General features: G+C 51.1%; 1 protein-coding gene across 8 annotated transcripts in view; it reads left to right on the top strand.

Annotated features, from left to right (window-relative positions):
• Nucleotides 1–3,346: 3,346 nt before the first annotated feature.
• The window catches only part of SEMA4A (semaphorin 4A), a 30,422-nt gene continuing 5,916 nt past the window's right edge, over nt 3,347–27,852 (top strand). The window contains exons 1-11 of one of the 8 annotated variants that reach the window (XM_055113205.2): nt 3,448–3,465; nt 9,562–9,795; nt 10,581–10,748; nt 12,445–12,605; nt 14,099–14,161; nt 14,417–14,515; nt 14,748–14,853; nt 16,478–16,594; nt 16,938–17,062; nt 17,386–17,558; nt 18,988–19,138. In XM_055113205.2, coding sequence (XP_054969180.2) covers nt 10,610–10,748; nt 12,445–12,605; nt 14,099–14,161; nt 14,417–14,515; nt 14,748–14,853; nt 16,478–16,594; nt 16,938–17,062; nt 17,386–17,558; nt 18,988–19,138 — 1,134 coding nt within the window. In that variant the 5' untranslated portion in view covers nt 3,448–3,465; nt 9,562–9,795; nt 10,581–10,609. Of the gene's footprint in view, nt 3,466–5,978; nt 6,130–9,557; nt 9,796–10,580; nt 10,749–12,444; nt 12,606–14,098; nt 14,162–14,416; nt 14,516–14,747; nt 14,854–16,477; nt 16,595–16,937; nt 17,063–17,385; nt 17,559–18,987; nt 19,139–27,852 lie in introns of those variants that run through there. The other 7 variants (XM_034937352.4, XM_008974563.5, XM_003821075.6 and 4 more) reach the window with 7 other exon arrangements.

The raw sequence follows: 27,852 nt of genomic DNA, 5'->3' as shown, positions 1-27,852 counted from the left end.
TGGCCGCTAAGAGATGGAGTGCCCCAGGGCTTGATTCTCTTCTCTGTCTACACTCAGGCCCTAAGAGAGTTCCTCCAGGCCCGTGGCTTTAATGACTGTGCCTATGTTGGTGACTCTTTATCCTTCAGCCTGTTCCTTTGCCTGGAACCCCAGACCGGAATCCCCACGTAAAGGTCTGACGGCATCTCGAAGTTAACATGTCCAACACTGCTACCCCGATTTCCACCTACCCCCAGTCTGCTCTGCTTATCATCTTCTCCATCTCAGCTCATGACCGCACCGTCCTTTCCAGTTGCTTTAGCCATAAATCCTGGAGTCATCTTTAACTTCTATTTTCCTCTCATACTTCACATTCAGTCCATTAGTAAAACTCCATCTTTAAAATATGTCTGGAATCTGGCCAGGCACAGTGGCTCACACTTGTAATCCCAGCAGTTTGCGATGCCGAGGCGGGTGGATCACCTGAGGTCAGGAGTTCAAGACCAGCCTAGCCAACATGGTGAAACCCTGTCTCTACTAAAAATACAAAAATTAGCCAGCTGTGGTGGCACGAGGCCTGTAATCCCAGCTACTCAGGAGACTGAGCAGGAGAATTGCCTGAACCTGGGAGGCAGAGGTTGCAGTGAGCCTAGATCATGCCCCTGTACTCCAGCCTGGGCAACAGAGTGAGACTCCGTCTCAAAATAAAATAAAATAAAAAATAAATACAATAAAATAGTCTGGAATTCAGGCCATTCTCATCACCGCTGCTGCCACCACCATCATCTGTTGTCTGGATTATGGCATTAGTTTTATAACTGGTCTCTTGCCTTTGCTCTGTACAGTTTATTCTCCACACAGCAGCAGAGTGATCCTTTAACAGTTTGGTCACTCCTCTGCTCAGAACCCTCAGTGTCTTCCCAAAGCACGAAAATGATAAAGCCAAAGTCTTCACAATGGCATACAAAGCCATGCATGATGACCCCTCCCACCTCATCTGTCACTATTCTCCCTTGTTCTCACCCCACTGGAGCTACCGTGGCTGCCTAGATATTCCTAGAACACGCCACGCACACACCTGCCTCAGGACCTCTGAACTAATGGTTCCCTCTGCCTGGACCATTTTTCTCATTAGGTATCTGCATGCCTTGTTTTCACTCTTTCTTCAGATCTCTATTCAAATGTCAGTGTCCAGTAAAGCCTTCCCTGACCAAATTACATTTTATATTTTATTTTACTTTTTGAGGTAGGGTCTCACTCTGTCACCCAGGCTGAGTGCAGTGGTGTGATCATGGCTCACTGCAGCCTCGACCTCCCAGGATTTAAACAATCCTCCTGCCTCGGCCTCCCAAAGTGCTAGGATAACAGGCATAAGCCACCATGCCCAGCCCCCTTACCAAATGTTATTTTTTTTTTTTTTTGAGATGGAATCTTGCTCTGTCACCCAGGATGGAGTGGATTATGTGATCTGGCACACTGCAACCTCTGCCTCCCAGGTTCAAGCGATTCTCGTGCCTCAGCCTCCCGAGTAGCTGGGATTACAGGCATAAGCTGCCATGCTCAGCTAATTTTTGTATTTTTAGTAGAGACGGGGTTTCACCATGTTGACCAGGCTGGTCTTGAACTCCTGGCCTCAAGTGATCCACCCGTCTCGACCTCCCAAAGTGCTGGGATTACCCTACCATACCCAGCCCCCTGACCAAATTTTATAAAAGAGTAGCATCTTCCTCATCCCGAGTTTTAACCTCCCAGCCACTCTTTCTTCTTTATTTTTCTCTGGGACATTTAACACTATTGAGCATACATTACACTTGTGTATTTGTGGCTTCCACCAAAATACATACACCTGAGGGGCAGGTCTTTTGTTGTTTTTTTCATGCTAAGTCCCCAGTACCTATTGCAGTGCCTGACTATATTGTAGGTGCTTTATAAGTATTTAAAGTAAATGCATAGACTCAGAAATTGAATCGCTCAATGTGAGAACATTTTTTTTTTGAGACAAGGTCTCACCACGTTGTCCAGGCTGGAGTACAGTGGCTATTCACAGGCTTGATCATAGCATCATAGCTCACAGCAGCCTTGGGTTCCTGGCAGCTTCCCAAGTAGCTGGGACCGCAGGCACGCGCCGCCATCCCGCCCAGCTATGTGAGCACTTTTGCAGAACCTGAGACCTATTGCCAAGTATCATCCCAAAGAGTGGAACTAATTTTCACTTTAACCACTAGTGGGCAGGTTATTACCATTCTCATTTTAATGAAGGCGGCTGAGACCCAGTGAGAGAAGAGGTTTACCCCAAGTCACCCAGGACTCCAGATTCTCAGAAAATACAGTGGCAACTCAGAATACTGTGGGAGGACCAGGGGGCTTTGCAGAGGAAAGGGTTGTTTTGGCATGAAAGGACAAGAAGGGTTTCATCAAGTGGAAATGAGAACTACTATCCCGGAAGAGTACATCTTCCAGGTGGGAGATACCATAGGAACAGAAACTCAGAGAAAGGCGGAGTCCAGGCTGCCTGGGGAAAAGCCCTCCCTCACTAAAGGGTCGGGAGGGGCCTACAGTACCCTGCGGGGAGTTTGAAATTAATTGCATGGGCTCTGGGAAGCCAGGGAGGGTTGTGAGTAGAGGGGTGATATGAGAATTGAGGCTTTCTGCTATTTGTCTGTCTGCTATCTTCTGTCTCCATTTTCTTTGTCCTTCTCTTCTGCCATGGGTTTCTCTCAGCTGCCCCAGCCCCTCCTGGAGTAACTAAGATTTTCCTTTTCTACGTCACAATCCTGACAGCCCATCAGGAAGCAGAGGGAGCGGGTGAGCCAGGGTCCTCCTCAGAGCCTCGGTGCCCCCTTTGCGCTGTGCCCAGAGGGGCAGAGAAAACAAGACTTGGAGAGGCAACTGGAAGGGAAGGTGCCTCCTACGCCCCCTGACTGACTCTGGGGTGCTGGTCTTCCCCTGCCTTCTGGGGCCAGGCCTCAGGCCCTTCTACTTCTTGGGCTGATTCTCCGTGCCTAGTACCAGTTGGTGCCAGCTGGCAGCTCTCACTGGAGACTGAGGTGGCACGCATATGGGGGAGGGGAGGAAGTGGGCAGGAGCCCAAGGGGAACAGGGGGCAGGGTCTGAGGAGGTGGAGTCGGAAGCTGCGTGGCCAGCATGGGGGTCTCATGGGATGAGGGAAAAGTGAGGCAGAGGACCCTGGGGGCTTCCAGGGGAGTAGGGGAGGTGTCAGGTGGTCCCGGCTCTGGCTTTCCTGCCCCTGGCAAGTCCAGTCCTCTCCCCACCACCTACTTTCCTCTACACTCACCCCCTTAAGCTGCCCCTGGCTAATTCTCCTTGGTCCCTTTAAGAGCTGCCTGGGAACTGGGGCACTGGAGGGGGCTGGCAGGGCCCCCACCCCCTCCCTGCCATGCCTGGCCCTGCTCCACGCCCTGTCCGGTGCAGACTCTGCTGGAAGTCTTGGACGCCTGGGTTAGGGTCTCCACTTCTGGGCTGGGGGTAAGGCTTAAAAGTGGTGGGGAAGGGGGACTGTGGTCCCTGGGGTGGGAGGGAGGGGCGGGATGCCAGAACTCTGGGACTATGGACATGGAGTGTCTGTGTGTCAACTCCAGTGAACAATGCAGGGGGTGGTCCTCTGGCCTCTACTGGGGGAGGGGCAGCCTCAGGGATCTTGAGGGGCATATCCTAAGGAGCAGGATACCTGGGTCTCCTCCCTCCACTCCCCCATCTCATTTCCCCAAGACCTTCATTTTCTAAATTCCATCAGCCACTCCTTGCCCCCTGCAATCAAAGACACAGGGTCCCAACATCCCCACTCCCCACAGGTGGGGAAATTGAGGCTAGACAAACCAGAGGAAATAGAATTATGTATGCTGCAGCAGGAGAAATGGAGATTAGTTTGTGGAAAGGCTCTCTCTCCCTCTCCACCCCACAGAACTGCAAACAGGAGGCCTGGGTGTCCAGCTCACTCCAGCGAGTTTCTAACTGTGGCTATGGCCACCACCCTGGACTATGTCCCTACTCTCTCATTAAGACTATTTAGCTCTTTTCTGGAAGTTTTGATTCTCATATGGCAAGGCCAGGGGAGGCCCCCGAAGTCCGGCTGGGTGACCTGGATTGAAGTGGAGCCAGGTGGGATCTATAGGCTCCCCCATTCCCTTGGGTTATTTCAGAAAGGTAGCTCCTTCCTTCTCTGCCACAGAGACTGGATCCAATTCCCCTAAAAGGGAAGAAAATAGGGGCAGGGACCCAAGGATGTCCAATGGGGGTGTGAGGGCTTCCTGCAGTTCACCTGCTTCCTTCCTGTCATCATACTAGTTCAGGGTCCTCTACTCCCCACCATCTTAATTTCAAATCATGTGTCCCAGTCCCAGGGGAGAGAAGCCTGAACAAGCAGGTCCTTTCTGAGTCCCCACAGCCGAGATGCAGAGAGGCAGTGAGGGTGGAGTGTCAGGAATCAGTGGGGACATGGCGGCCCCGTTCAGGGTCCACTTCCGATTTCAGCACATGCCATGCCCTCCTTGCTTCACCACAAAGCAAATGCTCAACCACCACCCCAACTCAGATCTGAAGGGGAAGCAGTCTTGGTCCATGAAACCCTCTACCCGGGGCCGACACCAGCACACTCATTTCCTTCCTCTTAAAAATACTATGAAGTCTGGCGGAGCCATGCTGCTCCCAGGCAGGTTGAAAAGCCATTATTTTATGGATGTGAGGCAGGGAGGGTAAATGCTCTGCCCAGCATCACACAGCAGGCTACAGGCAACCAAGCCTGGGATCTAGGGCCCTTCGCCCCAGACTCATGGTGCCTTTTCTAGTCCCCTGCCAGCTGAGAGAGAGGCCAGCCTGGAAGGGGCTTTTTCTTTTTTCTTTCTTTTTTTTTTTTTTTTTGAGATGGAGTTTCGCTCTTTTTGCCCAGGCTGGAGTGCAATGGCATGATCTCGGCTCACTACAACCTCCGCCTCCCGGGTTCAAGTGATTCTCCTGCCTCAGCCTCCCGAGTAGCTGGTACTGCAGGCATGCGCCACCATGCCCGGCTAATTTTGTATTTTTAGTAGAGATGGGGTTTCTCCAGGTTGGCCAGGCTGGTCTCGAACTCCTGACCTCAGGTGATCCGCCAGCCTCAGCCTCCCAAAATGCTGGGATTACAGGCGTGAGCCACCGCACCCAGCCTGAAGGGGCTTTTTCAACTCCTCATTTTGCCAACAAAGTTAGGGCCCAGTAGAGACATAAGGGAGCTCTAGTAACAAGGCTGTTTAGGATCAGGGCTGGGAGAGGGCACAGGCTTGGCTCTCAAAAAGGCTCCATACAAACCGCCTGCCTGTGCTCCTCCCGGAATGGGAAAGAATCCGGCTGTCTTCTTTCCCTATGTCCATCTAGTCTAGACCCTTGGAAAGTCCTTTCTGAAGTCTGCTCTCTACAGCACAAACCTTCCCCTTTTAATACATCTCAGAGGGTGTTAGCCACAGAAGGCTTCCGGGGGAGCCACCTTCTTCTCAGGCAGCTTAGGAAGGAGAGGCAGAACCTGAACCTGGCAGTGGACCCCCCTCCCTCAGAAGTCAGGATACTGTAAATAGAAGAGGGCTCCTTGGGGTTCTTAACAGAGTCTGTCCCTTGGCTTATTTGCATATTTGCATAGATATTTGTGGGCTCATTCGTGTCCTCATTGGCAAACTGAATTTGCATGGGGTTGGGCTGCGGTCCAGCTGTGTCGCCCCGGCATATACACAGTTCCCAGGGTAGAGGGAAACCCAGAGGAACTGGTTGTAAAGAGGAATGGGCCCCAGCTGACCCCCTGAACCCAGGTGGTGACATGTGCACGGTGGTGCCTGCTGAAGGTGGGCAAGGGAGCTGAGCAGGGACCGGGGGCTACTGTACCTCCTTTTCACCTCCTCCCGCATCTGGAGCCCCTCCTCCTCCACATGTGCGAATCCAGGAGCCACAGAAGGTGGGGCGCAGTGGGACATGGGTAGGAGGAGGAAGAATATGGGGAGATTCTAGTCCCTCCCACTTAGAGATGCGGTCGCCATGGTGACTGAGGACCAGTGAGGCGGGATGGGGTTGAGAATGGGGGTGGGGGTGTGGCAGGGGCTGAGGCACTGAGAGACCGGAAAGCCTGGCATTCCAGAGGGAGGGAAACGCAGCGGCATCCCCAGGCTCCAGGTAAGGGAGCGGGGGAGCTGACAGTTCTGAAGGGAGAGGGCGGGGCCATTGTCTGGTGCTGGCTCTGCCCTAAGCAGGGGGCAGACAGAGGGGTCGGGCTATTGTGTGTGATACTCAGCGCAGCCTTCCAGAGCTAGTCAGACTGGAGGAGGGGACCTGGGAAGCTCTGGGTAAGGGGTTAGGAGGGACTGAGCTGGTGGGTGGCAAAAAGGCTGGGAGACAGTGGGGATGGGAAGAGGTGGAGGGACACAGGGGGCGTAGAGGCTTGGGGACGTCCCTAGTGCCTATACACGCTAGGCACTCAATACATATAAGTTGACTTGACTTGCTTGTGATCATAACAAGAGGGCAGATGAGGGCCAGGGCAGGTGGAGCTAAGGCAGGGAAGTCAGGAGGCAATGTTCCCCAGAACTGGACTCTTCTGTGGGCTGCCCCTGAAGCTGAAAGGGAGGAGGTGGGGGAAACTGGACCTGCCAGATCACTCGTGAAGCCAGGAGTTGCTTCTCTCCTGGCTCCAGGAGCTGCTCCTTTAGTGCAGCATCCGTGTTCTGCAGGGGATCAGAAGAGACTGAGCGTCTGGGGCTGGTTGAAGCGCAGAGGTAGCATAGAGTCGGGGCGGAAAGCAACCTCTCCATCTCCCCTCCCACCTCCACATCTAGACCTTTCCTCTGCACAATAGAACCTGGCAGGAAGGGGCTACATCGCATGCTGTGTAAGGGTTGCAGGGGAGGAGCTGGACTCTGGCAGGGCAGAGGGTGCACTCAGTGTTGTTGTCATGGCAGGACCCAAGGCTGGGCTCCAGGGCTTGTGGAGAAATGGGCTGGGGGAAACCCCAGATTGGAGCTGTGTAAATGACACGGCCCCTGTGGGCAGGTCCCTAAACATCTGACCCCTTCCCACTGCCACCCCACCTGACCTGCTGCCTGACACCATTCCCAGCCAAGGTACTTCCGCTCCTTGGCCTTGGTTTCCTCATTTGTACGGTTGTCAGGAAGGGTATGTCTGAGTACCCTGTCAGCCCTGAGCTTCTTTGATGCTGTGTGCAGGACCTGCTATATTATTTGTGGGGCCCAGTGCAAAATAAAAATGTAGAGCCCCTTGTTTAAGTATTATGAGGACTTTCAACAGAGCAACAGCAGAGCATTAAACCAAGTGTGGCCCTTCTGAGCACAGGGCCCTGTGTGGCTGCACAGGTCTCGTGCCCATGAAGCCAGCACTGGCTGGGGCCCTGCCAGCTGAAGCAGGGGAGATGGCAGTGGGGCTTGGGGTCTGACTCCAGAGACTGGTGTGAGGGGTGCACTGCTGGGGGCAGGGTGCCCTTCCTATTGCTCTTTTTGACCAGGAGGCCCTTGCAGAGGCAGGGGGTGGTACCTCACAGCCTTCCTTCAAGAAGGTTTCTGTTTCCTCTGAAACGCTTTATTGACACAAATAAGCTTGCTCATAAGGGCCACGCTTGGGGCTGGGCGCAGTGTCTCACGCCTGTAATCCTAGCAGTTTTGGAGTCTGAGTCAGGCGGATCACTTGAGGTCAGGAGTTTGAGAGCAGCCTGGCCAGCATGGTGAAACCCCATCTCTACTAAAAATACAAAAAAAATTAGCCGGGCTTGGTGGCACATGCCTGTAGTCTCAGCTACCTGGGAGGCTGAGGCAGGAGAATGGCTTGAACCCGGGAGGCGGAGGTTGCAGTGAGCCGAGATCGCACCACCACACTCCAGCCTGGGCAACAACAGAGCAACACTTCGTCTCAAAAAAAAAAAAAAAAAAAAAGCCCACTCTTGGTTTAATGCTGTGCGGTTGCCCTGTTGAAAGTCCTCAGAAATCACCCCAGAGATCTTATTTCTTAGCCTAGAGTAGATACAGCTCACTACCCTCCCAGCCCACCCTTGCCTTCTCTATCCAAGTGGCTCAGAACTGTGGACTGGGGCAGGAGGGAGGACTGAGGGACTAGGACTCTGTAGAGTCTTTGTAGCTAAGAGATTTGCTATTGAATGAGGCAGATCTGAATTTAACTTGGCTTCTAGCTGTGTAACCTCCCTTCTTGATCTGTAAAATGGGATTATGGCAGTACCTAGCTGCTAAAATTGTTGGGAGGGCTAAAGCCTGATAGTGTGAACTATTCATATTGGCTAGAGGGGCTGGGGAAGAGGACGTCCGGAGTTGGGAGAATTCTGGATGTCTGGAGGAAGAACTGGGGGCAGGGCATGGAGTCTATCACTTCCAGAAAGGTGGGAATAGGACATCAGGCTGGGAGTGTAGGGCTGGAACTCCCCCAGCCTCCCCGTATCAGAACTCTTCCCAGTGACCCAAATAAGCCAATCTGTTTAAGCAGAGAGGCCCAGGGGCAGACTGGCTTCCCAAATCTGAGCTGGGGGTTGGGGAGACACAGAAGGTAGGGTCTGGATAAATGGGAGTTTCTCTTGATTCTAAGAAACTGGAAGGGACCTGGCAACCAGCCTCTGGGAGAGTCTGGGGGAGTCCTAGGCAAGTCTTGACAGAAACGATTGTCAGGCAGGATATGTCTGAGACCAACCCCCGGGGAAACTGAGAGAGATGAAAGAAGGCTGAGTACCTCAGATGAGGAATTATAAGGAGTAGCCTGAGCTGTAACATCCCCCATGTTGGCTGGTGCTGTAGCAGGAGGGATGGAAGTTACACTACAGGAAGGACTTCCTGCCAGGGAGGAATGTGCATGTCAGATGGAAGTGGATTATTTATTAGAGTTGGATTAGCCCTGGGATGTCTGTGCTCTTTAACCTGCAGTCAGCTGACCATGTCGAGTGGGCAGGAACCTACCCACTTTGTAGGCCACAGAGTTCTTGGCGCTGGATGCCTCATTAACCCCGCGTTATGAGGCTCCCCCTGGAGCCTTTAGGGAGGGATGAGCAGCCACCTTTGGGGGTTGGGTGCCTCCAAAGTGTGGTCCAGTGAGCACGAGTTCAGATGGGAAATGTTCTGGGCTTTCTGCTGGCCTGATTTCTGGGCTTCCTATTGGCCTGATGTCAAAGAGTGATGGAGATTAGACTGCAAGGGGGACTTCCTCAGCAAAGTCATGGATAAGAGCCTAATACAATTATTTTATTTTATTTTTTTAAAGACTATGGCCCAGCTGAGAGTGGGAGGTTTAAAGGTTAGACCACTGCAGGGACTTCCCAGTAGGTAGGAGTAGAGAGACCCCACCTTGTGGGTAAGTGAAAAGAAGAATATGTCATGTCCCCTATCTGGGAAATCTTAAGCAAGAGAAGAAACCACTGCTAGGCTGGTTATACTGGCTGTGACATGATGGAGAGGCAGGGGAATCGCTGAAATGACCTAGAAGGGCCTCTTAAACTTTCTGGTTGGACCGAGCAGAGGAGGGAGAGAGAGGTGTGTCTCTTGTGAGGTGGGTGAACGTCTTTTTATTCCCTCCCAATCCACCAACTTCCGCCCAAGCCAGGATCTGTCACAACTCGAGAGGTGGAAATTCCGGTTTCCCTGGCCTAGAGCTCCCAGTGCTGGCTTTGGCATGATGGGCACCTGGAGGGCCGCACTCCCGTTCCAGCCAGGCTGAGCCTTCTGTCCCCTGCCTCTGGGGCCTGGGAACCCCCCTTCTTCTTTCTCCTGAATGGCACCCCCGCCCTAGAATCCAGACACCGAGTTTCCCACTGTGGCTGGTTCAAGGGTATGTGAGGTGAGATGGGTGGCTTGGGGTGGGTGGTCTTGGGGAAGATTATGTAGAGGCCCAGGGAGGCAGACACAGGAGCAAGAGACAAGGGGGCCGGGGAGCTGCAGAGGCTGGGAGCCGGCCAGCCACCCCTGCCCAGGCAGCTCCCCGGGAAATGCTGACAACCAACCTGGTGGGATGGACCCTCATTGCCTCCCTGGAAGTATCAGGCCAGGCAGGCCTGAGCCTCAAAGACCCTGAACCCAGCTGGGGCTGGGGGAGAGGTTAGAGCAGGCAGACTCAAACCCAGTCTGCCTACCTGGGTCAGAGCTGAGTATGAGGCACAGGTGTCAACAGATCTGAAAGTGACAGGAGAGTAAGGTCTGAGGAATTTATATTTTGGGTACAGGAACCTGCTCCCCAAAATGTTCCCTGCCCAGAGCCAGGCAACGGTTTGGGCTTGGGCTATGAGAAGGGGGAAGGCAAAGGAGGAAAGACAGGAAAGACTTCCTGAGAGTAAGGCAAAAAAAGGCAAACCAGAGCTGTTGGTGAGAAGACAACAGAAGAAGCAGGATAGGGGAGACCTGGGCTCCTACCCATAGGGGACAGTGAGGTGACAGGCTGAGGCCTGGAAGGATGATGAAAGTGAGACTGTCTTAGGGCCCTTCCAGATAGGGAACCTTCTCTGCCCCAATGCCCCACCCCCGCCACCAATACACACGCTTCTGCTGCCTGGGGCTCTCCTATTGGTCCTCGGGGGGACGTGGTAAGAACTGCTCACCCAGAAAGTGCCCGGGTGCCTGTTTCCCCAGAGCTCCCTGGTGACAGTCTGTGGCTGAGCATGGCCCTCCCAGCCCTGGGCCTGGACCCCTGGAGCCTCCTGGGCCTTTTCCTCTTCCAACTGCTTCAGCTGCTGCTGCCGACGACGACCGCGGGGGGAGGCGGGCAGGGGCCCATGCCCAGGGTCAGATACTATGCAGGTAAGTGTCCGACGGCAGGAAGTGTGGGGATAGCAATAGAGAGCTGGAGGTGGGTGGAGGAAGGAGAGAGGAACAGAGGAGGGGAGGAAATGGATATGGAGAAACAGGGACACAGAGAGAGATGCCAGGGAGAAAGAGAGGATTTCGGAGAAAGAGAGACACAGCCAGAAACAGAAGTCCAAAAGGAAAGAAAAGCCACTGGAGAGCAGATTGAGGAAAACAGGTGGCCATGGGGCCAGGGGCACGCTTCTTCCAGTTCTCCATGTTGGTAATTTTTCTTTCCTTCCTTAAATATCACTGTCACCAAGCTGGGCACCTCAAACTCCTAACTGCTTCACACTCCCAGGTACCCCAAAGTCAAGGCCCATGCTAGAAGACCATATGTGGACCCGGTGACCCAGGGCTCACCAGGCCCATGCCAACCACATAGATCATGCTGGACCATACCATGTCCAGGACCATGGGATGGCTGGTTGGAGAATGGGCCCTGGAACCCACACACAAGCACAGCTTGGCTGGTTTCTTACTGAGACTGTGGAGGCTGCTGGCCCCCTCACCTCCAGGGAGAAGACTCAGGAAAGGATGTAGACACTGTAGGAGTTGTAGGTGACTGGGCATGGCTGTGTCTTTAGCATCTTTCTGGGGCAATTGGTAAAGAAAATGTATATTGCCCATTGATGCAGAGACCTCTTCTGTGTTGGATGCTGGGCGCACAAACACGGATAAGCCTCAGCCCCTGCCCTCAAGGTGTTCACAGTCACAAGGGGGAAGACATGAGCAATCAGACCATCAATACAGGGTGATCTGTTCAGCAACTGAGGGGTTTATGGCAGCTCTGGGGGAGGCCTGGCCTCCAGGAGATGCTCCTCCCTGAGGCTGGCCCTTCCATCCCGCAGCCACACCAGATTCCCCAACTTCTCCCCTCTGTCCTGTGTAAGATTCCCTGAGCCTGCAAAGGTATCAATTAGCTAGTCAGCTTTCTAACTAATGCAACAGTGCAAGTGCTAATGAGAGAGGATCTGAGGAGCTCCTTCCTCCTTGCCGATGTGCCAGTGGGACAGGAAAATACGCCCCCACCCACCCCACCATGCCAAGGTCATGGAGAGGACCTAGGTGAGCCTCCCACACCTGGCTCACCATCCCTGCCCAGGGGACATCCAGCCATGCCCACACGGATCTTTGAAGAAAAATGCTTCCTCTCTGTTCGTGGTGACTCTACTGGTGGGAATTTCCTTTAACAGAAGAGGAAGAAAGCAGGGGTGGTTGGGGGGATGGCGAGAGGGACTCTGACATACGCCCTCCCGTCTGCATATAGCTTTGCTGCTTGTGGCTGCCAACACTTTCCTGTTTGTCTGTCTGCCTGCTGCTCCTCATCCTAGTGAGGACCAAGGCGTCCTCCCACACGGTAGCCCTCCCTGTCCCAGGCCTAGAAGAGCATCCACTGTGCCTCACTTTATTTCCCGTCCCCATTACCCTGCCTCTGGCTGCCTCTCCTCTCTACTGCGGGCTCAGCACACAACGCTCTTGTGTTGGGGTGGGGTGAAGGGAAGAACTGCTGGTGGAGAAGAGTGCATCTAGCTGCCAAGGCCTGGGGAGCACACTCAGGCAACCCTTCCCCTTCCCCCACTTTTATCTCAGGAGTCAGCTGCCTGCCCACCAAGTCTTCATCACTCTCTCTGTCTTACTCCTCCAACAGGGGATGAACGTAGGGCACTTAGCTTCTTCCACCAGAAGGGCCTCCAGGATTTTGACACTCTGCTCCTGAGTGGTGATGGAAATACTCTCTACGTGGGGGCTCGAGAAGCCATTCTGGCCTTGGATATCCAGGATCCAGGGGTCCCCAGGCTAAAGAACATGGTGAGGAGTCCAGGGATAAAGAGTGTGGGCTGGGAGTGAGGAGGGGGCCGGCAGCTACCCTGGGCTTGGCTGCCTGTGCATGAATAACTCAGCTGCTGTTATCTGTAATCAGCAGTTCTCTTTATATGTATATCGTGACAATATAACAGACAGGAAATGTCGTGGCCTCACTTTTTTTTTTTTTTTGAGATGGAGTCTTGCTCCGTTGCCCAGGCTGGAGTACAGTGGCACGATCTTGGCTCACTGCAACCTCCGCCTCCCAGGTTCAAGCAATTCTCCTGCCTCAGCCTCCCAAGTAGCTGGCACTAGCATGCACCACCATGCCAGGCTAATTTTAATAGAGACAAGATTTTACCATGTTGGCCAGGCTGGTCTCAAACTCCTGACCTCAGGTGATCCGCCTGCCTCAGCCTCCCAAAGAGTTGGGATTACAGGCGTGAGCCACCGCACCCGGCCTGTGACTTCACTCTTCACTGGTATTGTGAATAGTGATTGAATAATATTAATTGCAAAAATGGCTGATACGGAAATCATTGACATATGAGATAAACACTGACTCAAATTATATCAATAATTTGATATCTACCCACTAGTAGAAATCACTGATGCTTCTGTGTCTTTTTTTTTTTGAGATGGAGTCTCACTCTGTTGTCCAGGCTGGAGTGCAATGGCGTGATCTTGGCTCACTGTAACCTCTGCCTCCCGGGTTCGAGCACTTCTGCCTCAGCCTCCCGAGTAGCTGGGATTACAGGCGCCCGCCACTAGGCATGGCTAATTTTTCTGTTTTTAGTAGAGATGGGGTTTCACCATGTTGGTCAGCCTGGTCTCGAACTCCCGACCTCAGGTGATCCATCCGCCTCAGGCTTTCTAAGTGCTGGGATTACAGGTGTGAGCCACTGTGCCTGGCTGCTTCTGTCTTAGTCGCCCTATTAATGGGAACAATGTGAGGAAGGAAGGAAGAAAGGGAGAGAAGGCACTAGCAATATAGCAATCACCTCCATGGTTCGTGTATCCTGATGTGTAGTCTGCTGACCACCTGCACATATGAGATGCTGGTTAAAAATGCAGATTCTCTAAGGCGTGACCCAGGAACCAACTTGTTAAACAATTTCCCCAGGAAATGTGCGGTTTGACAACTGCTGCCATATATACCATTCATCGTGTTAGGTGTTTTGTATATGCCACCTGGTTGTATCTGCCAGTAGCCTATGAAATTGACCAAGATCTCTCAGTCAGGAAATAGCCAAGTCTAGATTTAAACTTGGGTCTGTCTGATTCCTTAGGCTGTGTTCAACTATGGAGCTATGTCTGATACCAGTATTATTCAAGTAATAGCCATGGTCACAAACTGATGTTATTACTGCCCATCAGCATGTCACTAACCACCATGCCTGCTGGTGATTTCACATCAGAGCAGAGAAGGGAGGCAGGTCACAGCTAGAACTGAGGACCTTATTTCTTTTCATCTCGCCCTCCCAACTCCCCACTTTCAGATACCGTGGCCAGCCAGTGACAGAAAAAAGAGTGAATGTGCCTTTAAGAAGAAGAGCAATGAGGTAAGTGGAGGTGGGGGAGTAGGGGTAGAGTGGGTAGAGAGCCCTGGCATCCCTAGACCATCCCTGGATGACCTCAGGTTGGGCGGCAGTGGAGGGCACTTGTTTGCATGGTTATCTCCTGGATTATGTTCTACAGAGAGGTACAGGGACTGCCCCAGCATTACCTAGCCTTTCTCCTCAGTGAGGGGGCAGCCTCTGGGGGTCCAGCAATTTGAGTCAGGTGGCCTGGAGACCTAAATTCTCTGTCTCCCTCAGACACAGTGTTTCAACTTCATCCGTGTCCTGGTTTCTTACAATGTCACCCATCTCTACACCTGCGGCACCTTCGCCTTCAGCCCTGCTTGTACCTTCATTGTGAGTTCTCTGGTGCCCAGCGCTCAGGCCCCCAAGCATCCCTTCTCACATCTACCCACGACTTTCCTCTGTAGCTCTGGAAAACTCTGGCCTTCCAGATGCAGGACCCTCATGAACTTCCTGGCCCCAGACCAATTTCCCTCTATGTCCCTTTCCCTTCCTTCCTCAAGCCCCTCATTTCCCAGATGTGAGACCTTGGCGTTCTGGCCCCCCAGCCTCTCTCCCCATTTAGGAACTTCAAGATTCCTACCTGTTGCCCATCTCGGAGGACAAGGTCATGGAGGGAAAAGGCCAAAGCCCCTTTGACCCCGCTCACAAGCATACGGCTGTCTTGGTGGGTGAGTATCAGGTTTCCCACTTCATCCCAACATCTACTTTCTCCAGTCACGCTGTGAAATATGGAATATTACAGTTTCCCAAAAGGCAGGGGAAACTGGGTGTGGTGATGCGTGCATATGGTCCCAGTTATTTGGAAGCTGAAGTTGAAGGATGCTTGAGTTTAGGGGTTTGAGTCTAGCCTGGGCAACACAGCGAGATCGTCTCAAAAAAAAAAAAAAAAAAGCCTCAGTGCCTCACGCCTGTAATCCTAGCAGTCTAGCAGTTTGGGAGGCTGAGGTGGGTGGATCACGTGACCCCAGGAGTCTGAGACCAGCCTGGTAAACATGGTGAAACCCCATCTCTACTAAAAATACAAAAATTAGCCAGGCGTGGTAGGGCGCACCTATGGTCCCAGCTACTCGGGAGGCTGAGTCACAAGAATTGCTTGAACCCAGGAGGTGGAGGTTGCAGTGAGCCAAGATCGCGCCACTGCACTCCAGCCTGCGCAACAAAGCAAGACTCTGTCTCAAAACAAAACAAAACAAAAAATGCAGAGGACAGAGAGAGAGAGAGAGGGAAGCCAGAAGCCTCAGAGCACAAGATCAGAGGGAGAATTAAGCACCCCAACCACCAGCTCCTGCTGAAATTGCCACAAAAAGTGGTGGAGAAAGATGCATGTGGAGAGACAGAGGCACGAGGGCCCGGGAAGGGTATTGGGTAGAGAAGAGGCCTGAGACTGAGCCACTGTTCAACAATTGTGTGAACACTTCCTCTGGTGTACTGGGCACTGTGCTGGGTAGTATAGGAGTTATAAACAAGAAATCAGGCTGGGTGCAGTGGCTCACACCTGAAATCTCAGCACTTTAGGAGGCTGAGGCGGGTGGATCACTTGAGCCCAGGAGTTTGAGACCAGCTTGGGCAATAGTATAGTGAGACCTCGTCTCTACTAAAAACAAAACAAAACAAAAACAACAACAACAAAATTAGCCGGACAAGCACCTGTGATCCCAGCTACTTGGGAGGCTGAGGTGGGAGGATCGCTTGAGATGGTCAAGGCTACGGTGAGTTGTGGTTGGTGGCACCACTGCACTCCAGCCTGGATGTGAGCAAGACCCTGTCTTGAAAAAAAAAAAAAAAAAAAGGGAGAGAGAAACCATGTCTCAATGCACTACTGGACACCAACATTACAGACTTCCCACCTGCCTTCCTGGAGGAGATGGCCTTCGGCTTTTCAGCAGGACCTTGAAAAGATAGGTAGACAGATGGCAGGGAAGGTGTTCCAGGGAGAGAAGGGTAGGACCCAAGGTGTGGAAGTGGAAAACACAGTCACCTTCCAGGATCAGTAAGTGATTCTACTTGGCAAGTGGTTCAGCTAGGTATGTGACGAAGTAGCCACAGAAAGGCTGGAAAAGTGCCCAAACACGGGGGGCCACACAGGATGGCCATTTCCTGTGGAGAGAGGAAGCTAAGAGGGGTGCTTAGTGAGGAGGGGGAGCTGGCCTTTGAGGCTCCCCAGGAAGGTGCAGAACTGATGCAGGGCCCCCGAGACTGATATGGATGCCAGCCCCAGTCAGAGGCAGGTCTGTGGAGGGCAGAGGAGCCCTCCCCCCCATCAGTTCTCTCTTCTCCTCTCCTCCACCCTAGATGGGATGCTCTATTCTGGTACTATGAACAACTTCCTGGGCAGTGAGCCCATCCTGATGCGCACACTGGGATCCCAGCCTGTCCTCAAGACCGACAACTTCCTCCGCTGGCTGCATCGTAAGGACCTGACCCCCGCTGGCCTCCTTTCCTGAGTCCTGGTGACCTTGCTAATTCACTCAACTTTCATTTGCGGAAGGTACAATGTGTCCATTACTGTTAGGCGCAGGGGGTATATGGCAGGGAAGAAGGCAAAGCTCCGGTCCTCTTGAAGCTTTCGTCTTATGTAAACACATTAAAGAAGTACCAGTCATCCCCACCCCACATCGCTACCCCTCGACAAGCTGTGGGACCCGAGGAAGCCTGTGTCCTGGCCTCCAGGGCCAAACCAAGGGTTTTCACTCAGGCAAACCCAGGGCATCCAGGGGCTCAGTCCCTAAGCCCATCTGCCCCTCCCCCGCAGATGACGCCTCCTTCGTGGCAGCCATCCCTTCGACCCAGGTCGTCTACTTCTTCTTCGAGGAGACAGCCAGCGAGTTTGACTTCTTTGAGAGGCTCCACACATCGCGGGTGGCTAGAGTCTGCAAGGTCCGCGGCCTGGGCGGGGGGCGGGGCTAACTGGAGGAGAACCAATAGGGAGATGGCAGGGGCAGGACTGAGTGGTGGGCCCCCAATGAGAGCGGGGGAGCGGGGCGGGGAACAAGCGGGCCTGGCGGGGTGGGGCGGGGGACAGCGGGGTTGGGCGGGTGGGGCGGGGGACAAGCGTGGCTGAGGGGGCGGGGTGGGGACACGCGGGGCTGGCGGGGGCTGGGGGGACACGCCGAGCTGCGGGGGGCGGGGAGGACACGCGGGGCTGGGGGGGCGGGGCGGGGGGCGCCCGGGGCGCCCCCTGACTCCCCCTGTGCCCCCAGAATGACGTGGGCGGCGAAAAGCTGCTGCAGAAGAAGTGGACCACCTTCCTGAAGGCGCAGCTGCTCTGCACCCAGCCGGGGCAGCTGCCCTTCAACGTCATCCGCCACGCGGTCCTGCTCCCCGCCGATTCTCCCACAGCTCCCCACATCTACGCAGTCTTCACCTCCCAGTGGTGAGCAGCAGGGCTGGACCATGGGGGCTGGACACGGGACTTGACGCCAGTGAGGCCCCAGCTAGTGAGCGGAGGCAGGAATTGACATGAGCCAGCACCTACTCAGCACTTTCACATAGGAAGGCATTAAATCGTCACCACCTCTCAGGAATTTGACTCATGCCCTTTTTGTAAATGGGAAAAATAAGACTCAGAGAGGTTCTAACTAGTTTATATTCTGCCTAGTTCCAAAAGGGATAAGAAGCATTTTACAAAAGGCAAATATTAAAATCGATAAAATAGATACAGAAATGGGAATAAAAGGAGAGTATGAGAAGCCAGGGGTAAGGCCAACACACTACAAATGCTTGTCATAAGATGTAGTATAGTCCCTGGATGCCAGCCACAAATTTAGCTCTGCACTTCCTAATGGCCAGGGCAAACAGGGAAACGCTATCCGTATCAGAAGATAAAAATAAAGTCGGCCGGGTGCGGTGGCTCATGCCTGTAATCCCAGCACTTTGGGAGGCCGAGGTGGGCAGATCACGAGGTCAGGAGATCAAGACCATCCTGGCCAATATGGTGAAACCCCGTCTCTACTAAAAATACAAAAATTAGCTAGGTGTGGTGGCGCATGCCTGTAGTCCCAGCTACTCGTGAGCCTGGGGCAGGAGGATCCCATGAACCCGGGAGGCGGAGGTTGCAGTGAGCCGAGATCGCACCACTGCACGCCAGCCTGGCAACACAGTGAGACTCCGTCTCAAAAAAAATAAATAAAAATAAAGTCATTGCTTGAAGGTTGAGAAAGGTTAACCAATTTGTCCAAGGTCCCCGAGTCATGGTCTGGCCCCACAGTGTTTAGGTACCTGCTGACAATGTGTCAGGTACCAAAGGTATTTGGGGTAAGTGGGGTCTGGTATCCACAGGATCCAGAATTGAGAGCCTGGTGTATACAGTAGTCAGCTTCAAGAGAGCAGAGAAACAGACCTCCTGTCTCCACAGACCAGGGTTGAGGAATAATAACAGTCTGGTAGTCAGGCACTGGTCGGTTCTCTGAGGACCAGGGATCCAAGAGACTCAAAGGAAGAGGGGTTTGTGTGGAGCCAGGCTAGAGCTGGTTACACTGTCCCTCCAATGGGTGCAGCCCAGTGTAGGCAGGACAGGCAGGGGCCACCCCAGGGCCTGAGCCCCAATTAATTCTCATTAAGGATAATCAGACTTCAGATCCCAAGATGGGCCTAGAGCCAGGCCCTGGGCCAGAGTCAGGGAATTCCATGGGGCTCCCTTGGCCCTTATCAACACAGTGAGGGGAAGGAGTGGTAGCTGGAGGCTGGCCCAGCTCTCCACACTCTTGCCTCCTGGGTTTTCTCACTGAGGGTGGGCCAGGGCTAGAGAGAGAGCTGCTGGTGTGGCAGAGACCACAGACAATGTTCCCTCTGGCTGTCTCCAGGCAGGTTGGCGGGACCAGGAGCTCTGCGGTTTGTGCCTTCTCTCTCTTGGACATTGAACGTGTCTTTAAGGGGAAATACAAAGAGTTGAACAAAGAAACTTCACGCTGGACTACTTATAGGGGCCCTGAGACCAACCCCCGGCCAGGCAGTGTGAGTACTACCCCCAACACTGAGCACAGTCTACACACACATAATGTGCATGAAAAAACACCTATCATGGCATAGTAAATGCCCAATAAATGTTAGTGCTCTCCACCCCACCAATCTCGCCTGCTCAGACGTACACCTGGTATAGCTGCCTACATTCCACATGTGCCTAGCACCCTTTATGCACGGAGCAGTTGCTGGAGCCATCTCCCTTCACCAAGGCTAAGTGTACACCAAATATCTGGGTATATCACTATGGAAACAAGGGAACATGCGCTGTGTGCCAAGGACTGTCTTGGGCATTGCCACCTGCATTTATTATTTAACTTTTTAAAAAAATCAGAGGCCAGGGCCGGGCGTGGTGGCTCACACCTGTAATCCCAACACTTGGGGAGGCCGAGGCAGGTGGATCACTTGAGGTCAGGAGTTTGAGAACAGCCTGGCTAACATGGTGAAACCTCATCTCTACTAAAAATACAAAAATTAGCCAGGCATGGTGGCACGCGACTGTAATTTCAGCTACTGGGAGGCTGAGGCAGGAGAATCGCTTGAACCTGGGAGGCGGAGGTTGCAGTGAGCCAAGATTGCGCCACTGCACTCCAGCCTGGGTGATAGAGTGAGACTCAGTCTCAAAAAAAAAAAAAAAAAAAAAAAAATCAGAGGCTGGGCATGGTGGTTCATGCCTGTAATCCCAGCCATTTGGGAGACTGAGACAGGAGGTTCACTTGAGGCCAGGAGTTTGAGACCAGCCTGGGCAACATTGTAAGACTCTGGCTCTACCAAAAAAAATGAGCTGGGCCTGGTGGCATGTGCCTGTAATCAGCTACTCAAGAGGCTGAGGTGGGAGGATCACTTGAGCCTGGGAGTTCAAGGCTGCAGTAAGCTATGATCACGAGAATGCACTCCAGCCTGGGTGACCAGAGCAAGATGCTGTCTCTAAAAAAGTTTTTAAATGAAAAAAAAAAAAAAAATCACAGCCTGGGCAACATGGTGAGGCAACATTTTCTCCTCTACAAAAGAAAAAAAAATCAGAGCTATTATATGTACATGATTTGAAGAATCAAATAGATCTAAAATGAAATAGATCTATAGGGTTGACTATAAAAAGCAGTCCTATTTCCCATCCTCCACCTCTCCCCAACCATTTTCAACTCTTTTAGCTGATTCTTTTCAAATTTATCTCAAAATTTCTAAATAGCATGATTTATTGCTACTTCATGATGTTTCAGTTTCAGACAGTATCTGTTGAATTCCCACTGTAGAAAGTGAGGATTTAACTATGTTCCCCAACCCCCACCTCCACCCAGTGGTGTGCTAGAGCTGACTTGCAGCAGCCAGCAAGAACTGTTTTTGCCCATCTTTTTCCAAATTTGTGTTTAGTGATATTACACTGGTAGCTTGAAATTAGCCATGGTGGAAGTATACATCACAGAAATCAGCAAACAATGCAAATCGGCTTTCTAACCCTCTCCCGCAAAAGCTGACTTGGACCAACATACAGTAACTGCACCCACCCCCAATCTCCTAACATAGTTTTCTAGTAATTTTGGTTAGATCAATATTTATATTATGACTCTTCTTATTCACAGCCTAGCCAGGTAGTAAGCCATGATTACTTTTCCTTTTTGCATAGTTTTGTTTTCCCTGGGGTTAGTAATTATCTTGACTTTTCTGCTTGCTTTGTTTTCTAAGCTTTTTATTTATTTTTATTTTTATTTTTTTTGAAACAGAGTCTCACTCTGTCGCCCAAGCTGGAGTGCAATGGCGTGATCTCGGCTCGCTGCAACCTCTGCCTCCTGGGTTCAAGCGATTCTCCTGCCTTAGCCTCCCGAGTAGCTGGGATTACAGGTGTGCGCCACCACACCCAGCTAATTTTTGTAATTTTAGTAGAGATGGGATTTCACCATGTTGGCCAGACTGGTCTCTAACTCCTGACCTCAGTTGATCCTCCTACCTTGACCTCCCAAAGCGCTAGGATTACAGGCATGAGGCACTGTGCCTGGTCTAAGCTCTTACCTTTAATCCAACCCCAAACTCTTCTTAAATTATCTGAATCTCTTCTGAAGACAGACCTATTAGCTTTTCTAACAGTTTCATCTTCCTGGAGAGCCTTCCTGACTGCTCCAGTCTAGACTAGTGCCGTCTACTCCCGGAGCACAGATGCCATCCTGGAATTCCCCTGCTTCATCATTCTGGGGATTCCCTTTGCCTCTTTCCTGTGACAGATCTCGTGTTTCTTGTGTCCCATGGCTTCCTCTTTTTTTTTTTTCTTTTTTCTTTTCAACTATCTCATTTTGGTGGAGGTTATCCTTTGTAGATTCCTGGAAAAGGATACATGGCAGGTAAAACATTTTAAGATCTTGAGTGTCTGAAAATGTATTCTACTTTCCTATTTGATAGTTCAGCTAGGTATACGTAATTCTAGAATAGAAATACGTTTCCTTCAAACTTTGAAGGCCTTGCTCTATTATCTTCTAGCTTCCAGAGGTACTGTTGAGAAGCCCAAAGTTATTCTGATCCCTAGCCCTCTGAATGTAACCTGGTTTTATTTCACTGAAATCTTTTTTTTGTTTTTTTTAATACTGATTCTTGTGGAGCGGGGCTACCTTATAGGCAGTGTGCCTCACTGCCCTCACTGGAATCTTATAGTGCTTTTTCTTTGTCCTGGTGTTCTGAAATTTCATGGTGTTGTGCTTTGATGGAACACTACTCATTTATTGTGCTGGGTACTCAATGGGCCACTTCAGCCTGGAAATTAGTTATCTTAGTTCTTTCAGTTCTGAGTTTTCTTGAACTATATCTTCCTATCTTCTTTTTTTTTTTTTTTTTTTGAGATGGAGTCTTGCTGTGTCCCCCAGGCTATAGTGCAGTGGCTCTATCTTGGCTCGCTACAACCTCCACCTCCCAGGTTCAAGCACTTCTCCTGCCTCAGCTTCCCGAGTAGCTGGGACTACAGGTGCCCTCCACCATGCCCAGTTAATTTTTGTATTTTTAGTAGAGACAGGGTTTCACCATGTTGCCCAGGCTGGTCTCAAACTCCTGACCTCAGGTGATCTGTCTGCCTTGGCTTCTCAAAGTGCTGGGATTACAGGTGTAAGCCACTGTGCTCGGTCTTTTTTTGGTATTTTTAGTAGAAACTGGGTTTCACCATGTTGCCCAGGCTGGTCTTGAACTCCTGAGCTCAAGCAATACACCCGCTTTGGCCTCCTAAAGTGCTGGGATTACAGGTGTGACCCACTGTGCCCGGCCCTATCTTCTTTTCATTCAACAAATATTTTTTGAGGACACATGCTACTATTCTGGGCAGGGAATATAGAAGTGAGCAAAACAGATGAAAGTCCCTTGCCTCATGGGGCTTACATTCCAATGGGGTGTTTTCTCACTTTTTTCTGGACCTCCTAGACTAGTCTTCTCACTTTTTTTAAGCTTTCCTACTGTCCAAGTCTTTGGTTGTGTTCTATTTTTCTAGAAGAGTGTCTCAACTTTGTCTTCCAATCTTTCTGTCAGGTTTTTCATTTCTGTGTTCAGAGACAGTGAAAGAAAAAAGAAAGAAGGCCAGGTGCAGTGGCTCACACCTGTAATCTCAGCACTTTGGGAGGCTGAGACAAGTGGATCACCTGAGGTGAGGAGTTCCAGACCAGCCTGGCCAACATGGTGAAACCCCGTCTCTACTAAAAATACAAAAATCAGCCAGGCGTGGTGGCGCACACCTGTAGTCCCAGCTACTCCGGAGGCTGAGGCAGAAGAATCTCTTGAACCCAGGAGGTGGAGGTTGCAGTGAGCCAAGATGGTGCCACTGCACTCCAGCCTGGATGACAGAGCAAGACTTCATCTCAAAAAAAAAAGAAAGGAAAGAAAGAAAAAGATTTTTCGTTTCTGCCAAACAGTCTCGACCTCCTGGGCTCAAGTGATCCCCCTACCTCAGCCTCCTGAGTAACTAGAACTACAAGCACCCACCACCACACCCAGTTAATTTTTTAATATTTTGTAGAGGCAGGGTCTCAAACTCATGGGTTCAAGCAATCCTCCCACCTCAGCCTTTCAAAGTGCTGGGATTACAGCTGTAAGCCACCATGCCTCACCTGGGATTGTATAGATTAAAAGAAATTTAAGACCAGGTACAGTGGCTCGAGCCTGCAATCCCAGCACTTTGGGAGGCTGAGGTGGAAGGATTGTTTGAGCCCAGGAGTTTGAGAGCAGCCTGGGCAATATAGTAAGACCCCCATCTCTACAAAATATTTAAAAATTAGCTGGGTGTTGTGCCACGTGCCTGTAGTCCTAGCTACTTGGAAGGGTGAAGTAGGAGGATCACTTGAGCCCGGGAGGTCGAGGCTGCACCCCACTGTACTCCAGCCTGGGCAACAGAGTGAGACCCTGTCTCAAAAAAAAAAAAAAAAAAAAAAAGAAAAGAAAAGAAAAAGAAAAAAATTTACATAATCCCTTTCCATCTTCTATTTTTCTTGTGCATTTTTTTGTTTGTCAGAGTCTTCCGCAGCCTGGATCTTGATGATTGCATCTCTATAGTGTCGTTTAAGTATTTCCTGTAAATTGTTCAGTAGTTGGATCTAGAGACTTAATCGGATTCAGGTTTGGTTTGGAGGAGGGGCAAGATTACTTCATCGTGGTTGTGTGCTCTTTGTTCTGGATGCACGTAATGCCTGGCAGCCCTCTTTGTGTGAAGGAAAGACTCTTCTTTGGCAGCATTTGCTTCCTGTTTCATGGATGCACTGTTTTCACATATCTCTCATAGGATAGTAATGATGGATTTCTGTGAAGTTTTCTTCTTTCTGATTCATTTCTGTTTCCTCTTAGTTTTTTTGTTTGCTTGTTTTTTATTTTTTTTGAGATGAAGTCTCACTCTGTTGCCCAGGCTGGAGTGCAATGGCGCGATCTTAGCTCACTGCAACCTCCACCTCTCAGCTTTAGGCAGTTCTCCTGCCTCAGACTCCTGAGTAGCTGGGATTACAGGCGTGCGCCGCCACAGCACCCAGCTAATTTTTGTATTTTTAGTAGAGATGGGATTTCACCATGTTGGCCAGGGTGATCTTGAACTCCTGACCTCAGGTGATCCACCCGCCTCGGCCTCCCAAAGTGCTGGGATTACAGGCATGAGCCACTGCGCCCAGTTTACTTTTTTTTGTTTGAGACAGAGTCTTGTTCTGTTGCCCAGACTGGGGTGCAGTGGCACGATCTCGGCTCACTGCAACCTCCACCTCCCTGGTTCAAGTGATTCTCCTGCCTCAGCCTCCCGAGTAGCTGGGATTATAGGCGCCCACCACCACGCCCAGCTAATTTTTTTCTATTTTTAGTAGAGATGGGGTTTCACCGTGTTGGCCAGACTGGTCTCGAACTCCCGACCTCAGGCAATCTGCCCGTCTCGGCCTCCCAAAGTGCTGGGATTACAGGCGTGAGCCACCATGCCTGGCCTCTCAGGTTTTTGTTGGTTCTTCTTCTTCTTTTTTTTTTTCCCTATTTGTTTATTTTGGTTTCTTTCATGTTGGTGGTTTTACTTACATGTCTGGTAGTCCTTGAATGTCTACTCATATTTAACAGTGGGAGACCTTGAAGCTGTTTGGAGCTCTGTGTCCATAACTAAGGCTTGGCAATTTGGTCTCTGTTATGTCACCACTGAGGGTGGTCTGGCTGGGCTGTTTGGTGGGAATCTTCAATGTCAGTATCTTTACTGTATCTTAGGTCATTAAGTCTTTCCTCTTAGACCTCCAGTCAGTTTCCCAGAGCAGCCTCTTCTAGTCTTCTGTGCAGAGGCAGATGATCTGGCTCTTGGTGTCTGGGAGCCACAGGGGAAGAGGGTTGGGTTTGGGAAAGAGTCTCATCATGTAGTGTACCTACCTTATTGAATCCCCCTCTTTCAGGATGGTGTCCCCATCAACTGGGCCTGCTATCCTCCATCCAGAAACCCTCTGTTTTACTCTCTCTGGTGGATAAACCTCCAGTCTTGGGCCAGGATGTGGAAGGGGCAGTCACCCAGCTCTGTGGAGTTTGGAGAGTACCTGCCTGTTTCTTAAACAGACTTTCAAATAATCCTCCTTATTTAGCATCCCCATTAACCTCACTTCCAGAGGTTGCTGAGATTAGTAATTCGTGAACTTTAGGAATCCTGCCTTCCAAATGTTTTGGGGCTTCCTCCAGGGCTGGCTTGAGAAGATTCTTCTCTCTCTCTCTCTCTTTCTCTGTTAAGTCTTTTCTATTTGTTCATTCACTTTCCAGCTTCCAAAATGTGGATGCTTTTGCATTTCTCTCTTGTTCTCCCCATCCCTCCCTCATCTAGGTTTATGTCTTTTCTTTTCTTTTTTTTTTTTGAGACGGAGTCTTGCTCGCTCAGTTGCCCAGGCTGGAGAGCAGTGGTGCGATCTTGGCTCACTGCAAGCTCCGCCTCCCAGGTTCATGCCATTCTCCTGCCTCAGTCTCCGGAGTAGCTGGGACTACAGGCGCCCGCCACCATGCCCGGCTAATTTTTTTGTATTTTTAGTAGAGATGGGGTTTCACTGTGTTAGCCAGGATAGTCTCGATCTCCTGACCTCGTGATCCGCCCGTCTCAGCCTCCCAAAGTGCTGGGATTACAGGTGTGAGCCACCACGCCTGGCTGGTTTATGTCTTTTTAAAAATTCCCTGGTCGGGCGTGGTGGCTCACACTGTAATCCCAGCACTTTGGAAGGCCGAGGCAGGTGGATCATGAGGTCAGGAGATCGCGACCATCCTGGCCATCATGGTGAAACCCCGTCTCTACTAAAAATACAAAAATTAGCTGGGTGTGGTTGTGTGTGCCTGTAATCCCAGCTAGTTGGGAGACTGAGGCACGAGAATTGCTTGAAACCGGGAAGTGGAGGTTGCAGTGAGCCGAGATCGTGCCACTGCACTCCAGCCTGGCGACACAGTGAGACTCCGTCTCAAAAAAAATTCCCTTTGGCCCAGGTGCGGTGGCTGATGCCTGTTATCCCAGCACTTTGGGAGGCCGAGGTGGGAGGATAACTTGAGGCCAGGAATTGGAGATCAGCTTGGGTAACATAGTGAGACCCCCATCTCTACAAATAATAAAAAATTAGCTGGGGCCAGGCGTGGTGGCTCATGCCAGTAATCCCAGAACTTTGGGAGGCAGTGGTGGGTGGATCACTTGAGGTCAGGAGTTGGAGACCACCCTGGCCAACATGGTGAAACCCCGTCTCTACTAAAAATACAAATATTAGCTGGGCCTGGTGGCGGGTGCCTGTAATCCCAGCTACTTGGGAGGCTGAGGCAGGAGAATCGCTTGATTCTCCAGGCGGAGGTTGCGGTGAGCCAAGATTGTGCCACTGCACTCCAGCCTGGGCAACAGAGTGATACTCTGTCTCAAAAAAAAAAAAAGCCAGGCGCTTGTAATCTCACAGCACTTTGGGAGGCCGAGGTGGGCAGATCATGAGGTCAGATCGAGACCATCCTGGCTAACATGGTGAAACCCCATCTCTACTAAAAATAGAAAAAAATTAGCCAGGCGTGGTGGCGGGCGCCTGTAATCCCAGCTACTCGGGAGGCTGAGGCAGGCGAATGGGGTGAACCCGGGAGGCGGAGCTTGCAGTGAACCAAGATCAGGCCTCTGCACTCCAGCCTGGGAGACAGAGTGAGACTCCGTCTCAAAAAAAAAAAAAAAAAAAAAAAATTAGCCAGGCACAGTGGCACACACCTGTGGTTCCAGCTTCTCAGGAGGCTAAGGTAGGAGGATGGCTTGAGCCCAGGAGGTCAAGGCTGCAGTGAACCAAGATCATGCCACTGCACTCCAGCCTGGATGACAGTGAGACCCTGTTTCAAAAAACAATTTAAAAAAAAAAAAAACCCTTTGACCTGTAATCCCAGCACTTTGGGAGGCCAAGGTAAGAGGTTCACTTGAGGCCAGGAGTTTGAGACCAGCCTTGGCAATATAGTAAGACCCTGTCTCTATTTGTAAAAATAAAAAACAACAAACAAAAAAACCCTTTGGGAGGACATGAGAGTAGGTGCATGTGCTCATTCTGGCATCAAAATGAGATGTAGATGTTATTACCTATTTTGCAGATGAGGTTGAAGGTCAGAGAGGTGAAACAGCTTGTCTAAGGACACAGCTTATAGGTGACAGAGTTGGGGCTGGTCCTAAGACAGTGCTCTTGGAGAACAAGGATCCTGACTGAAGATCAGGACACGGGTGTCCCAGAGCCACAGCATCCTCATATTAGCAGGGCCTTTAGAGAACAGTTGGTCCAACCCCCTCATTTTATGGGTGAGAAAAAGGAGGCTCAGAATGGAGAAGGGATTCTCCCAGAGTCATGCAGCAAGTTCGTGCAAAACGGTGATGAGAAATGCTCCGTGCTACACCACTCCTTTCTGTGACATTCATTCAGTCATTGACTCAGCAAACATTTATTGAGCACCAACTGTGTGCCAGATCCTGTGCTATGCCGGGAAATACAGACATGAGTAAAACTTGGTCCTTTTTTAAATTTCTTTTTTGAGACACAGTTTCACTCTGTTGCCCAGGCTGGAGTACAGTGGCACAATCTTGGGTCACTGCAACCTCTGCCTCCCATGTTCAAGTGATTCTCCTGCCTCAGCTTCCTGAGTAGCTGGGATTACAGGTGCCTGCCACCATGCTTGGCTAATTTTTGTATTTTTTAATTAATTAATTAATTAATTTATTTATTTATTTATTTTGTTTTTGAGACCGAGTCTCACTCTGTCGCCCAAGCTGG

This window comes from Pan paniscus, chromosome 1 (assembly GCF_029289425.2).
Source record: "Pan paniscus chromosome 1, NHGRI_mPanPan1-v2.0_pri, whole genome shotgun sequence".
Classification (NCBI taxonomy): domain Eukaryota; kingdom Metazoa; phylum Chordata; class Mammalia; order Primates; family Hominidae; genus Pan; species Pan paniscus.
Note: the sequence above shows the minus strand (reverse complement) of the source record. Positions and strands in the feature narration are given on the sequence as shown.